Source organism: Natrix helvetica (assembly GCF_964273705.1).
Source record: "Natrix helvetica genome assembly, chromosome: 1".
NCBI classification, from domain to species: domain Eukaryota; kingdom Metazoa; phylum Chordata; class Lepidosauria; order Squamata; family Natricidae; genus Natrix; species Natrix helvetica.
Window position 1 is genome coordinate 91,792,375 of NC_138548.1, and position 16,007 is coordinate 91,808,381.

The 16,007-nt window shown below is 37.5% G+C and overlaps 1 protein-coding gene across 8 annotated transcripts in view; it reads left to right on the forward strand.

The window, feature by feature from the left end:
- Positions 1 to 16,007, forward strand: part of NAV2 (neuron navigator 2) — a 316,849-nt gene that overhangs the window by 155,808 nt on the left and 145,034 nt on the right. For all 8 annotated transcript variants that reach the window (XM_081938830.1, XM_081938823.1, XM_081938824.1 and 5 more), the window contains 4 exons: positions 35 to 1,190; positions 3,744 to 3,862; positions 9,200 to 9,308; positions 10,701 to 11,090. In XM_081938830.1, the coding sequence (XP_081794956.1) occupies positions 35 to 1,190; positions 3,744 to 3,862; positions 9,200 to 9,308; positions 10,701 to 11,090 (1,774 nt within the window). The remainder of the gene's footprint in view (positions 1 to 34; positions 1,191 to 3,743; positions 3,863 to 9,199; positions 9,309 to 10,700; positions 11,091 to 16,007) is intronic.

The following is a 16,007-nucleotide window of genomic DNA, read 5'->3' on the forward strand; positions in this document are numbered from 1 at the left end:
TCTTGTATCTTGTTTTTTCTCTCTCTTTCCCCAGAACCAGCAGACAGTTTAGATCCCCAACCCACAGGAATGAATGAAAATGCAACCTCTTTGGTTCAAAGCAGCAGTAGCAACAATGCTGCCAGTTGCAATAATTCGTCAGCCATCCCCCAACCCAATTCTGCAGTTAAACCTTGGCGCAGCAAATCATTAAGTGCTAAGCACACAACCACAACATCCACATTGACTGTAAAACAGCAGGTTCAGGAGTCTCCCAAACCCGTCCCAGAGATGGTCAAAACTACTCCCAATGGTCAGAAATCAATGCTGGAGAAGTTGAAACTATTCAATACAAAAGGGGGTTCCAAAGCAGTAGGGTCATCTCTTGAATGTCCGGTGTCTCGGGACACTAGTTGTGAAAGATTAGAGGGCCTCTCAAACTTTGATGAAAGTGAGGAGATGGAGGTTGCAAATCGGAACTTAAACACCCCAGGACTCACATCAAATAGTCCCAAAATTGCACTTAAGGGAATTGCACAACGGACATTTAGTCGGGCTCTGACCAATAAAAAGAGTTCCCCAAAGGGCAATGAAAAAGAAAAAGAGAAACAGAAAGAAAAAGAAAAGGAGAAGGAAAAAGAAAAGGAAAAGGAGAAAGAAAAGGAAAAAAACAAAGATGTGGCCAAGAGAACGTCCGTGATAGAAAAAGCTGATGTGAAAGAAGAGCTAAAGGAAGAACAGGTTGCTCCTGCTGTAAACGAAATGCCAAAAAAATCCTCCAAGATTGCAAGCTTTATCCCAAAAGGAGGAAAGCTCAACAGTGCCAAGAAAGAAGCAGCTGCCCCTTCACATAGTGGAATACCAAAACCAGGGATGAAAAACACCACAGGGAAATCCTCAAGTGCCCCAAGTTGTTCTGCCAAGGAAGGTGAAAGAAGCCGAAGCGCAAAGCCAGCTTCCAGCCTCTCTCATCCAAAAGCACAGCTAGATTGCAAGAATTCAAGTTCTACATCAAGTTTAGCCTCCACTGATGGGAGAGGAATGGGAGGTTGGTCAGCTTTAAGTTCCAGCAGCAGCAGCCATGCTGTCAATGGGCCAATTAATAGTACCACCCAGACAACAGGAAGCAATACTGTGAGTGTTCAGCTACCTCATCCGCAACAGCAATACAGCCATCCAAATACCGCCACAGTAGCTCCGTTCATGTACAGGTAAGGAGCACCTTTTAACCATGACTTGTCATATAGCTTTCTTGAAGGAGGAAGACAACTATGGTATCTGCTGAGTTGCTTGGTGCTATTTATTTTAAATAGACATGGGCCACAGTGCATATTCTGAGGTCATGGGAATGAATGCAAGTAGTCCTTGGAAGGTTGGCGAATTGCAGCCCCATCTAATTTTACTCTTTTTACCTTGTTCTAGATCTGCTACTTTTTTTTTTGTAATATGACTTTGGCATAACAGTTAACTGGTTATGTGTAGCTTTTGACTTGAGAAAACATGGCACCATTTGGCTGAGGGCAATGTACTATTACATACAAGAAAAGTTTCCTTTTTCTCGTGCTGTTCCTCCTCCTCTTCCCCCTCTTTTTTTTTTTTTTGAAGAAAAAGTGGTAGGTAGGTAAGGAGAAAATTCATTATGGCAGAAACAATAATTTTATATTATCAAATCATAGTTTTGTTATCTTTGTGCCAAAACCTAATGGCATTTAATTGCTTTGGGTGCAGAATTAAAAATTATTCTCGGTAGTTTTATGTTAACTACAGAAGTATTCTCGCTTGATACATTGATTAAAAGTAGATGCTAGCTCCTCTGGTTTCATTGTCATAATTTGAGGGTAATCAACTAATCAGTTAATTGCTACATTCCATTATCAACCAAAGCCATAACCTGGACAATATTTTTGAAGGCTGAAAAAGTGAATTCAGCCTTGTCTGATGTTCCTTATGTGATTATATATATATATATATTGTTAGAAAAATAACTGAGAGCAAAAATGTTCAAGAACAAAGTCAAAAAGATGAAGTATGAGTTAATACAATACATTATATGATTAAATAAAAAATATTATACATATGGGATGCCAGGTCCTTTCTACAGACTAGTTGTTACCTAACACCATTCTCACTCCAAATATTTTATTAGCGCAATTACATCCATCAGGGGACTGGAGACTAAAACATATGAAGAACGGTTGCAGGAACTGGGTATGTTTAGCTTAAGAGAAAGAAGGACTAGGGGAGACATGATAGCATTATTCCAATATCTCAGAGGTTGCCACAAAGAAGAGGGAGTCAAACTATTCTCCAAAGCACCTGAGGGTAGAACAAGAAGCAATGGGTGGAAACTAATCAAGGAGAGAAGCAACTTAGAACTGAGGAGAAATTTCCTGACAGTGAGAACAATTAATCAGTGGAACAGCTTGCCTCCAGAAGTTGTGAATGCCCCAACACTGGAAGTCTTTAAGAAGATGTTGGATAGCTATTTGTCTGGAACGGTATAGGGTTTCCTGCCTAGGCAGGGGGTTGGACTAGAAGACCTCCAAGGTCCCTTCCAACTCTACTATTGTATTGTATTGTATTAGTAGACATTATTACATCAGTCCATAGATAAAGAGGGATGGGATGGGATGGGAGAACAGACCAGAACAGACCAGAACAGAACATAATAGAACAGAATAGGGAAGGGACCTTGGAGGTTTTGTAGTCCAGCCCCCTGCTCAAGCAGGAGACTTTATTATACTATTTGAATAGAACATAACACAGCAGGAATATATTTGTAGTCTTCTTTCACACATTGAGCCAAAATGGTATTGAAATAGAAGATGAAAAGCCATGTGATTCTGTTTCTTATGCAAGTGGCCTGCAGTAGCATTTGTCTTTGTCACACTTCTTTAAGTTAATGAATGGAGACTTTCTATTTATGTGAAGCAATGGTGTTTGTTGGTCCAAACTAACATAGTGGGGTTCCAGTATACTTTTAAAATGCTACCCAAGGGAATATAAAATCCAGCATGCAGATGTGAACATGGAAAATTCATATTCTGTTTTGTTTATAACGCCAGGGATAGAGAAAAGGCAGTTGCCACCAGTATTCAATATTTCTTATCCTATTCTGTTTCAACTAATCCCTCAAAGAATCATTAGAAAAATAATTAGAAAATTCTGTCTATATTGGCCATTTGCAAATGCTATCATATCTTTGTTGCAGAATTTCATAAAATTGTCCTAAACTATTTTTCTCCTTTAATCTCAGGTTCTTATTCAGGAAAGTTAAAAGAGGAAACACTATGTTGTGAATACAGTTAGGGTATTATGTAAATCCTTACCAGTGAACTTTAAAAAAAAATTAAATGGTAAAAATGGTAAAATTGAAATAAATAAGTAGATAAAGAATAGTCAGCATGAATAATTCATATCCCATTGAACTCTCTTTCCCTCTGTTGGATGATGGCCACCAGTGTAGACTATTGTTCTGATTGGAAACTTAATTTAGAACAGAAGTTATTTAAAATGATGGCAGAAGGCCTTTTGACAGCAGAAATTTCATATTTTTTACAGTTCAGTGCCTGTTTCCATTTCTAGGACATAGGACAACATGGGACTAATAAATTATGTACAATCAGCCTGCTAGTGTACCCTGTGGAAAAGACACAATGCTATACTGGAAAGCATTGTTATATTGACGCCAGACATTTTTTTGTCGAATGAACGTATGAATGAATGAATGAATGTGTTTCCTTTTTGCTTTACCTCTACTTCAGATCTCAGACAGACAATGAGGGAAACATAACAGCAGAGTCCGGTACTGGAGGAGGAAGCACAAACCTGGAATCTGCTCCCTGCACAAAAACTGGACAACCTATTTTAGAAGATCTTTCTGGTAAGACAGAGGATGTGTTGAGTGTATTGGCTCTCCGAATCAGAGGATTAAAAAATATGCTTTTCCAGAAGGTTTTCTTTGTTATTTAGGCTGTTGCTTTCATGAGAGATCTAAAAGTTTTTAGATCTCACTTAGTGAAAATGCCCACTTGTACTTCTTTTAAATGTTAATTCTGTGTTAAATAACTATTGTGAAGTTTATGTAAAATGGCCAGAATATTTTATTTAATTATTTAAAGAATTTTAAAAAAACCCATAAAACTGTGGATCTGAAGTATTGTTCTAGACTGAGATCCCCAACCCCCGCACTGCGGCCTACCACCAGGCCATGGCCTACTCAGAATTAGGCTGCATGTGTGGCTAGCTGGAGCGCATACACAGCTCAACTTCCATAAGTGGCGGGCTGTGGGCACTTGCGCATATATATCCCGTCCCACCACATGTGCCAGCCTGCTGCTCATGCAAGAGTGTATGCACACATGCACTGTCCTACTAGTACAAGGACGTGCATGTATGTCCACTGATGCAAAGGCTATGTGTGTCCATACGACATCCCATAACTCACACAAGGGTTGCATGTACACACATGGCCCACTGCTTGCGGGGCCCAGATCCCCTCTCTCTGCCACAGCTGGGCCACCAAGTTGCAAATGTTGGGGACCACTGCTCTAGACATTATCTGAGCTCCTAATATTTAAGTAAAGTGTTTTGATTCTTGAAATAGCAATTGTATGTTCAAAGGCCTAATACAATGTAGAATTCTTAAAATGTGTGTATGTGTGTATGTTATAGTGAGACTAATTAACTATAAACATATAGGAGGAGCGCAGTGGCTCACAAAGTTAGACTGCTGGGCTGCCAATTGGCAGGCTTGTGTTCAAGACCCATTGCTGCTGCGGAAAGGGGTGAGCTTCCGTCACACACTCCAGCTTCTGACGACAGAGCAGTTTGAAAATGGGTGACCACAAGTAGATTAATGGGTACCACTTTGGTGGGCAACTACACAGGAAAATGAATGAAGCCCTTAATTGGGTGTCCCCCAGGAAGTGTTGATATCACTGGCAAATCCTTTCTGGGGGGGAAAAAACTATAAACATTGCATTCATAATAGAAGTATTCCAAATGTTTGTATATACAGTATCTAAAAATGGAAATGCAATGCAATCTGCTCCTATTATTTCAGTATAGTTTTTATGCTGAAAAAAACCCACCTATGATGGCAATAGTTTCTAGATAAGACTTGAAATGCCTAAATAGCCTACATTACTGAAGCTCTAAGCCGTATATTCTCACTTGGCTGCAAATGTCAAATATGTTTAAGCTTTAAGTGCCTTATGTAAAAGCAGGATTTTATCCATATACCTCTAAACTCTTAATTATCTTCAGCTCAACCTCTTTTAGAGAATACATTTCTTTATCAAAAATTTAAAAGTAGTTAACTGTACTATCTGTATCTGTTATTTAGGCTGGAGATTCAGAATTGTTCTCTTCATTTCATATCCTATTCACTTGGTTATTCTTGTCTTTCAAAAAGCTAGTTTTCTGTGTTTGGGTAATTAGATTGCGCTATCTTTTAGAGACTGGCTAGTATTTAGAAGTTACACAGATTTTGGAAAGTTTCCAACAGTTTCTGTTCTCACAATTAATCCTTCATCCACTAAGTTACTCACCCCTGTTCAGTTTTTGTATAGTTGCACCTAATTTATCATCCACCCAGGTTATGAATGTACAACAGCTAGTAAAGATTTTAATATACTGCAGATTATTATTTAGTCATATACTGTATGAACTCTGAACAATATTTTCATGAAGACAAGTGGCTAGTGCTATTCAACAGATTTCTAGATAGACTTAATAAACCATGTACAGTACTGGTATAGAAGAAGTAGTTACAGATATTCTATGAAATCCCATATTACAAATAGGATTTGATATTTCTACAGCTGACCCAAACTCTATCATTTCAGCCCAGAGATGCATTTGACAAATTCAGTTATATCATCATTCCCTGGGAATTTTAGAAGCTGCTGTTTCAACATAACTAAAGGGCAATAGATTGAGAAGGCTTAATTACGTGGACCTAAGTTAACAACTCCACGAGCCTCTTGTTGTACTTCCAATCTTATTTTATTTGTTTATTAAAAAGATTTATATGGCTATCTCTTAAACAAACAGATTACAGCAACAAACCCGATAACCGTAAAACAATCATAAAACAGTACAATAAAAAGTTGCATCTTAAGTATCCCATTATGATACCTTTCAGCAACCTCCAATTACATACTCTCATTCCTTACTTTCTATCAATAGAATCTTACCCTAGCACCTTGATAAAAAGCCAGGTGTTCACAATAGTTCAAAAGGCTGAATGGGTGGGAGCCTGCCAAATCCCTTGGGGAGGATATTCCACAAGATTTGGGGCAGACATGAAAAAGGCACACTTCCAAGGTCCAAGTAGGTGGCAAGATTTCAGGGAAAGCACCTGGACCTACTGGAACAAGCAGATATTCTTATGGAGAGATGGTCCTGCAAATAGTCAGGTCTCATTCCATTTAGGCTTTAAAGATCACAACCAGCAACTCCAACTGTACCCAGAAGGAAACTGGGATCCTGTATAACTCGTGCCATAGAAGTATAACATGACTGACTTGTGAACACCCAAAACTGTTCACAGTGCCTGCTGGACCAGTTGTAACTTCCTTGGTGTTTTCCAAGGACAGCCCCAAGTAAAATGCATTGCAATAATTCAACTGGGAAATGACTAAGGTATAAGTGACTGTGAGCATGACTTCCTAGTCCAGGAAGGAGCTCATTGGTGCACAAGATAAATCTGTGCAAAGACATCCCTAGCTAAAGCTGCCACCTTCTCATCAAGCAGCAGCCATGAGTCCAGGACAATCCCCACCTCACTGCATTGATAGGCAGCTGCTGAGAATTCAAGGGTCAATAGGGAGTGGATTGTCCATGGTAGGGGTCTATGCTCTCTAAGTCCAAAGCATGTATTTCTTTTAAAAGTTCCTAATTTTGACAAGATGCAAGGCTAATTTGCATAGATTGTAAACTGAGTTTAAAGTTTCTACTCATTCCAAAAAGTATTTTTTTAAAGTGTCTTTGGTTTGAAAAAATGAACAGAAATCTACTGTGTAGTTATCAGCACTTTTAAACTGCCAGCTATTCTTTCCACCAATGCTAGTATTCTTTCTTATAACTTTCCCTTATCAAGTCTCTTTTCCACTAATCTTAAAAAATTTTTAAAGGAAGTTATTCACATTATTAATAAAGGATTACTAAGTTTCAAAACTCAGGTTACAAAGGGCTCATTGGGATTCACAAAGTTCTTGTTAAACCTGGAATTAGGACAAATATTAACAAAGTGTTTGAGACTTCTTATTCCTGCACAAAATTACTCAGTCTATTAGAAGAGCAAAAGAGGTTTGTCTCTCAGTCATTGTGTCCCACCTGGATTCTATGAAACTACACCAGTATCTTCACAGAAGGTATATTTCTCATTGGCTGCTCTCACTTTGTAAAATTACTTTTGGCCTGAACTTAATTTAGCATCATTTTTCCCCATTTCCTGGTTGTGGCTTTTTCCTCTGCTTTTTGCTGGATTTATTCAGTTGATTTATTAATTAGTGCTGATACTTCTGATTGACTGATGTTTTAAAATGTATTCTATCTCTATTAGTGCGTTTGAAATACATACAAAAAACCTGGAGTAAAGTACTTGAAATAAAGTACAATGAAATAGGTGGCCTGGAGAACAGAGGGGTTTTTTTTCCCAAGCTTTTAGAGATCAGCCTTGCCTTTTATGATGATCGCTCGAAATGTTTTTGTAGACTAAGGTTGTATTACTCCATGGATGTTTACCTTTGAGGAAAACCTCTTGAATGAAATGAAACTTCTGAAGAGAGACATGCTTTGATCTGGAGATAACTAAAACATATTTAGGTAAAGGAGCAAGTACTGTTCTTCCCTTTGGAAACATAAAAAGTGAACAATTGCTGTAATCTGTTTTTATGATTATAACATTCAAAAACAAATTTTGGATGGTGCATTAAAGTAATTCCTGCATTACTCCTTATTCTAAGACAGATACCCTTTGTTTATTAATTTTCTAGACAGCTTCCAGATGATATCCTAATCAGATTGATGGACTCCAGTATTTCTGTGTTCCCCAAGTTCTTTTATAGTATAGTATATCCTTTATTGCCATTGTACATCATGTATACAGCGGAATTGGTTTTAGCCTCACTGGTGCAATACATGACAACAAATACAAACAACATAAATAGCATAAAGAATAATCTCTATTCAAGTAATTGGGAGGGGGAGATAAAGAAAGAAAAAGAAAAACTAGTCATATGTTTCTGCATGTGCATGGAGTGATTGTGGTTGTGTTTAAAAGTCTATTTTCTATTGAGCATGTAGCCACATAGATAACATAATCTTCCATTTCAATTTTATATATAAATGGTAGATTCCAATTGGCCTGAAATGGTAAATTCTTGCATTTAGCTAGCTTAAATCAGCGTGTGTTTTTGCTATAAAATGTTTAATAAATATTCTTTTTTCTAAAGAAGCCACTTCTTCAGAAACAATGAGATTAATTTCTTTCAACTGTATGTTAAATATCTCCAGAGACGATAAAATTGCATGTTTAAAAAAATGGGATCCAAATAGAAGACTTGCAGAATTTTTCAAATCCACATTGATCTTTAGGAGTTCTTCACAAGACTAGGATATAAACATAATAGCAAGAGCCTGAGATTGTTTGGGGTTGAAGGAAATGAATACATTCATAAATAGCAATAGCACTTAGATTTATATGCCACACCATAGTGCTTTAAACATTCTTTGGGCAGTTCACTATGTCAGCATATGGCCTCCAACAATCTGGGTCCTCTTTTTACTGTCCTCAGAAGGATGGAAGGATGGGTCAGCCTTGAGCGCCATCAGCGCCAACTCCATCAGACTCGAACTGCAATACTCCACACAATACTGTGGGGCAGAGTTTGCCTGCAATACTGCATTGTAACCACTGCACCATCAGGGCTCCTCCAATAATTCAAATAATTTTTAATTTTAAATACGATTCAAATTAGTGTACAACAGAGGCTTATGTTCATCAGATTTATTATACCCTACCATGTCTCATTCAATCCAAGATTAAACACCGCTTACAAAAAAACAAAAAGGAGTCTGCATCTGATATAGCATAAGAATAGAAAAGTATTTTTTCGAGTTGGAAATGTGAAATGTGTATGTATGTGCACATGTGCATACTCTGCTGATAAAATCTAAATGCTTCTTATCTATAAGTTGCATTTTTCCATAGCGGAAGATCCAGAAACGCGCAGGTTACGAACTGTCAAGAATATAGCTGACCTTCGACAAAATTTAGAAGAGACCATGTCTAGTTTACGAGGAACTCAGGTGTCCCATAGGTAAGAGACACATTAATTTTATTTCTTTGCAAGGAATAGAACTACACTTCCCATTCTTTACTCTCTATTTATGAAAGATTATTATGAATGACTAATGGCAAAGTTTAATTTGACTATACACTGCAGTTCATTATTTTTATTTTACATGAAAAACTAGACTCTGTACTATATTAGGGCATAACTGAGATTAATGAAGAGTAAGTTTAGGAAGTGGAAGAAACCATATCAGAGATGGCTGCATACAAAGGCTGAGTCTTAAAAAAATATTAGTTAAAAATTAGTTAAATATTTTAAGGCGATGTTTGAATAGAAAGGTGCAAAGGTTACTTTTTAAAAAGTTACTAAGTTTACTTTTGCAACTCTTTTAACGTATTTTAACCAGATCTACATTATTGTGTTTAAACAAGCAGCTGAACTGCATTTGACCTGTTTGATAAGGCACATAGTTTGAATTCCTACCTGGCCTTTGGATAAACAAAGCTTTATAATTCTATTAATGAGGTATGCACGGTCATATTTTTAAAGCAGTGAAAAAGATTCACTAGTAATATTTCAAACAGAAATCAGAATTGTCTATTGTTGCATCATAGCACATAATAAAATTGCCAATTTAGGCAATCAGCTAAATGCTTGGGGAAAAAAACCACATCAAAGAAGTATTATGATTCAACTGTGGAGTTTTACTTACCCAGACACCAATATTTCATCCAAGCCCTCCTAGTTTTTAAATAATACAATCAAAATTCCAAAAATGCAACAAACAGAAGACAAAATATGAAAAAGCCATCAGTAACGTAATACAACTAAAAAGTCCTTAAATCCCACCTAAAACTTGAAAGCTCAAAGCCAAATAGTTTTCTCAGAAGTAATATATCCAAAGATACTTTCTGCCCTAACTATAAAAAAAGAAAAGAAGCTTTAGATTTTATACCCAGTCTAAAATGAATTCACTGTTGGAAAGGCTCCCTAACAAGTTCAGTTTGATAGGTTTATTCATTAAAGTCCCACAGCCATTTATTGTTTTAGAGGAGATTTCAGCACTGTACAGAGCATTGGTAAAGAATACAATTATTAACAATAAATAGTTATGGCTCACATCTTCAACCAAAGGTCATCAAGGAAGCACCATAACACAATTGCATCTAAGATGTAAAATGTATTAAGTGGCCTTGTGTAGTTTGCCTTGACGAAATATGTTGCAGATCAACAGGCCAAATGCAGTTCTGTAACCAAAATTTAATATTCCTCTGTCCCATAGTTTATTAATAAGATTTTAAAAAAACTTTTCTTGCTTTTCTTTCATACCAGATATGTAGCATTTAAAATATTTAAATAATATATTTCTAACATTTGCTGAAATGTATTACATCTTGAATCTTTTCCTATTTTAAGCACGCTGGAGACCACCTTTGATACCAATGTCACCACTGAAATAAGCGGACGCAGCATCCTCAGTTTGACTGGTAGGCCCACACCCTTATCTTGGAGACTTGGGCAGTCCAGTCCCCGCCTTCAGGCAGGTGATGCTCCATCAGTGGGTAATGGGTATCCTCCAAGAGCCAATGCCAGCCGATTCATCAACGCAGAACCAGGACGTTACATGTATTCAGCACCATTGAGAAGACAGCCAACATCTCGGGACAATAATGTTTGCCATATGGATATCACAGACAAAGGAGGTGATGAAGTAGATCTTGAAGGAATCAACATGGATGCTACAGGTTATATGAGTGATGGAGATGTCCTTGGAAAAAATATAAGGACTGATGATGTTACAAGCGGGTGAGTACAATCTAACCTGTTTGTTACTTTTAAAAAAAACATTTATTCTCTGCTTTTGAGATAAAATTAGTTACAACAATTGAATTTAGTTTAAACGGTGCGATATATTACGAATATATTGGTTAAATATATGGTAGCTCATTGTGGTTATTGATGAGATAGTCCAGGTTTAGAAGTAAGGATCAGAAAAAAGAGCTAGTGATGATAACAAAATAAAAGTAGTTTTTCACATAGACTTCTGTTTGGTAATAAGGTATGCATCTGATAGAGCAATATGATTGTGAAACCACTTGAAGTAATGAGCTCCCTTTCTCTACATCTTTTCAAGCAGAGTCTAGATAGCCATTTGTTGTCTGTGCTTCAGAAGATAGATACGTTAGTTTAAATTGCCTTTTCCATTTCTATGAAATTATTACCTAATTCATTGAAAATTTTGTTTAGTTGTGAGCCTCTGAATCGGTTTTAATAAAATAAAATATATGTTTATAGCTCCATCTAGCGGTGAGCAATCTGCATCTTAAGTTGAACCTTAAGTTTCCTCCCATTTAACTGTTATTGTAGGGCAGAAGGGGAAATGCTGTCTTTGAGTTACATGTAAAAATTGAAATAATCAGGAAGAGAAGGTTGCTTCTGATATTTACAATGGCTGAATTATCCTTAAGGCACACTGATAAACATTATTTATAATTAAATCTGTTCTTTAATAACTGAATTCCATCTAGTACCCCAAATTTATTTAATAGGAACTATAAGCCTTGTGCTGGATAGAAGTGACGTCCAATGCCTGACATGTTTGAACATTAGAATAGGCCTATTAGATGATGCTGGTTTCTGTCTTGGTCCAGCATTTTGCTTGTCACTGTGGCCAACCACAGGATAGATGGAATGCTATTCTGGATACAATAGAAGGTATAGCTTTCATCAGTTATCCCATGTATACAAGTAGTCCTTGACGTACAACCTTAATGGAGCCTGCACATTGTGGTCATAAGTCATGACAATCGTGAAGGAGGTCATTCACATGAGCAACCAATTTTTACGATCTATTTTGCAGTGATTGTTAAGCAAATGTGGTCATAAAATGGTTGTAAAATGAATGCCATGGTATAAAGTGAACCCATTGTTTGCTATGGGTCAGTTTTGCCAAAAACCAGGAATAAATGCCTGTTTTTGGCAAAATCATCATAAAACGTGACCATGGGATGATTAAACAGCCAGAAATGTGGGTCTGTTGCTGAGTGCCACACATGCAGTCTCATCAGGGTGGTAAAGGAAGCATCAGACTTTCAGAACCAAGTTATAAGTACCCCTGGGGAAGTCCACTATAACTTCAAACATCCAGTCAGCAATTAGTTGTAAGTTAAAGACTACCCATATATAAAAGTGATTAAGATTTTAAGTATTAGCCTATAAATTTCTCAGAAATTTCCCAGGGATCAAACTAAATTATCTCCGTTTTGCAGCTTTCTGGGAGTTGAAACTCACATATCTAGCTGGCTGGGAAAGCAGATCTAGGAACTGTGGTGAAATTCATTTTTTTTTTACTACCAGTTCTGTGGGCATGGCTTGGTGAGCATGGCTTGGTGGCAGTGGTGGGTTCCGGATTCCGTTGCCACTGGTACACTGCAATGGGGCCAGGCGTCCACCACGTGGACATGCGTAGCGCACGCATGCATACTCACTGCTCATGCTCCAGCTCCTCAGCAGAGCGTCGCTCAGGCGCTATACGCTCCGTACGTGTGTGCAAATGTCCCGGTGGGCTCAAATAGAGATAAGGAGAGTGGGTGGGCGGGTGGGCCCTCTGGAGCACTGTTCTGGAATGCTACCTGATGCTCCCAGCAGTCACCCATACGTCTGTACCAGGGCGTACCGATCGTATCCCACCACTGCTTGGTGGGTGTGGCAGGGGAAGGATACTGCAAAATCTCCATTCCCACCCCACTCTGGGGCCAGCCAGAGGTGGTAGTTGCCGGTTCTCCGAACTACTCAAACATTTGCTACTGGTTCTTCAGCACCTGTCAGAACCTGCTGAGTTTCACCCCTGTATAGGAAATGGAACACACATTGCCGTTCATTGTGTTTCCCTGGCTGGGTTGATAATTTACCTTAGAACAGTGGTTCTCAACCTGTGGGTCGGGACCCCTTTTGGGGTCGAACGACCCTTTCACAGGGGTCACCTAAGACCATTGAAAAACACATATTTTTGAAAAAATACGGAAAGCATAAAATAATCTTATGGTTGGGGGTCACCTCAACATGAGGAACTGTATCAAAGGGTCACGGCATTAGGAAGGTTGAGACCCACTGCCTTAGAAAGATGCAAGTCCTTTATTACTGGTAAGTCTTTTCTGACTGTCAGATGAATTCCCAGGTGTGAGGTTGTTGGAGTCTGAGAACAAGCAAATGTCATGAAACATTGGAATAGAAGTTTAGTAGTGGAACAGGGAAACTAAATTCTGCAAAGTTGCTTTTGGATTGCATAGAGTATGGGCTAATATTAATGCTTGCCCAAAGGAAGTCAGCATTCTACTACCACCATTATAAAGACAGTTTTGGCTGAGCTTTCAAAATGTAATGTGAGACATAAACTGTTTTGCCTCCAGGGAAAGGGAGTTAACATACTAAACAATGCAATCACCTAATCATATTGGACTACACGGTTACAAACAGATGTTTTTGTAACATCGCTTTTATGGTTCATGCCTTCCAGATGTCCATAATGTAGAGAAAATGAGGAAGCCATATTTCTTACTTTGGTAGAATTAATTTGGGTAGCACTTGTCTTTTCAGTTAAATATATTTAGGGAAATATCTAGATGTGTGTAAGCTGTGTGGATTTTTTTTTTTTTTTTTTTTTTTGCAGCAAATGCATTTGCAAAATATCTAACATGTCATTCCTGAAGAACAGTAGTAGAAGAAATTATCCTCCCTGGAAAGATGCACAGCATTCTTCTATTTTGAAGCATGTCTACCAAAAAGATTTAGTAGTGAGGAGCCCTACAGCATTTGGGGAACAAAGGACTATAGTTCCCAACTTTACCCTATCAACATTCAGCAATTTACACTTTTCAAAATAATCTAAACAAAACACCAAAATGAAATAATGAAAAGTTTACACTTTTCAAAATAATGAAAAGCAAACTATCCATATCTTTTAAAAAAGTAGGGAAGAAATTAGGAGTGAGAAAGCAGGGACATAATTGGTAACATGATACAGAATTAGGTGGAGCCTTTTTGGTACGGAAAAAGTTTTATCTATTCAGTAGAAAAACACATCTTTTCCAAACACACACCAACTATTTGTCTCCATTTGGTTCCAAATTTACGGTATTCTTTCTGTACCTGATACATGATTAGCTGTACCACAACGTGTAGGTCTTTTTGTTGAAAAAATAGCATTGATGTGACAACTATTACATTATTTGAAAGAAAGAAAAGTGGTAACCTCATTTATTAAGGGAACTAATATTTCTTGTCTGACCTCCATCTCATTTTCTAAGCTGGGAAAATGTGTGGTTATCATTTGTTAGAAATCTCATGAGAAAAGTGGATGAAGCAAGAACCACAATAAATCAAAAGGATAGAAGAAACTACACCCTAGCCTAGGAGAATTTTCAGAAACATTTTATGTTCCTTTAAAGAGAAGAACAAAAATTACCCACGTTTTTTCCGGCTAATTAACATTGATTTTTGAATGTGGTGTTTACCACTTTGACATGAGCAATTTAAAAAAAGTGAGGGGAAGTCCTGTTATGGAAATTGCTCAGGATAACCCTTTGCTTTGTCTTAGTTTTTAGAATAGGTTTACAGCATGAATGCCCTTTGTTTAACTGATTTGTGTTCCACTGTCATTTTCTAAGTGGTAAATCTCTTATATTTTTACTGGCAATTAGATAGGAGAGAGGGCCAAAATATTTGTTACAGCCACAACAAATCCAATGGCCAAGAAAAATTGTTACACCTCCCCCATCTGTATTGGGTCATGGGAAATGTTGTAGAGACTTCACTTCCAGGTCTATCCAAGCCAAATTCTGGCAGGCAGCCTTGTAGGGTATCTTGAGGTTGCAAATATATTTTTCCTGGCTTGTCACTATTTGAAAATATCTATGACCTTGCCTGTCTCTGAAAAATGTAAGAGGCTTAGGTGCTTGTCCTGAAATAAATTAACTCAGCATAAAAAGTTGTCTTAACATGGATACTGAAGATCAACACAATCAGTCAGCGTACATAGAGATTATAAAAATGTTTCTGTAGCTCAGTCTTCTCTTTAGGACTGGGACAAATTCAACTTTCATAATTATTTGCATGTTGATGTAGATTGGGATGCATGCATACAAACAAACGTGATCTCCTTACCTAGAAGTACAAGGTGTTGGCAGAGAAAGGTATTTCCCTCCTGGTTCTTTTGTTAGTACAGTATAAAGAAGGTTCACCTTTCTTGGTAGTTCACACAATCATTGCAGAACAATGTGAAAAGTGAGATTGTCCATTCTTCATTTTATAATTCCTTTCCACTTAACAGTTAATTGCCAGGCTATTCATCCTCACACTGAGGCAAGACTTTCAATGAAAAGCTAAGTATAACCAGGGGTTGAACTGCCTGTAAAATATAAGGGTGGTTGCCCTATCCAAATAATATCAAATTCCTAGAACCTATGGACAGATTACTTAATGATTTTAAACTCCACCTACTTCCCTGGAATCCAATTCACAGTGACAAAAATTACCCCCAGATTTCAATAATAAAAATGCCACTTTTGAACATTGCTGTTCTCCTTTTAAATTTTTTTTAAAAATAATGATCAAAGTAGGGGTGTTAATTCATTTGTAAATTTTTGAATCTGCTTTTTATAATGTCTCAGCAGGTGGCAGCATCTCACTAATGTTGTCCGGCTTAAAACCTAAGAGGATCAGGCA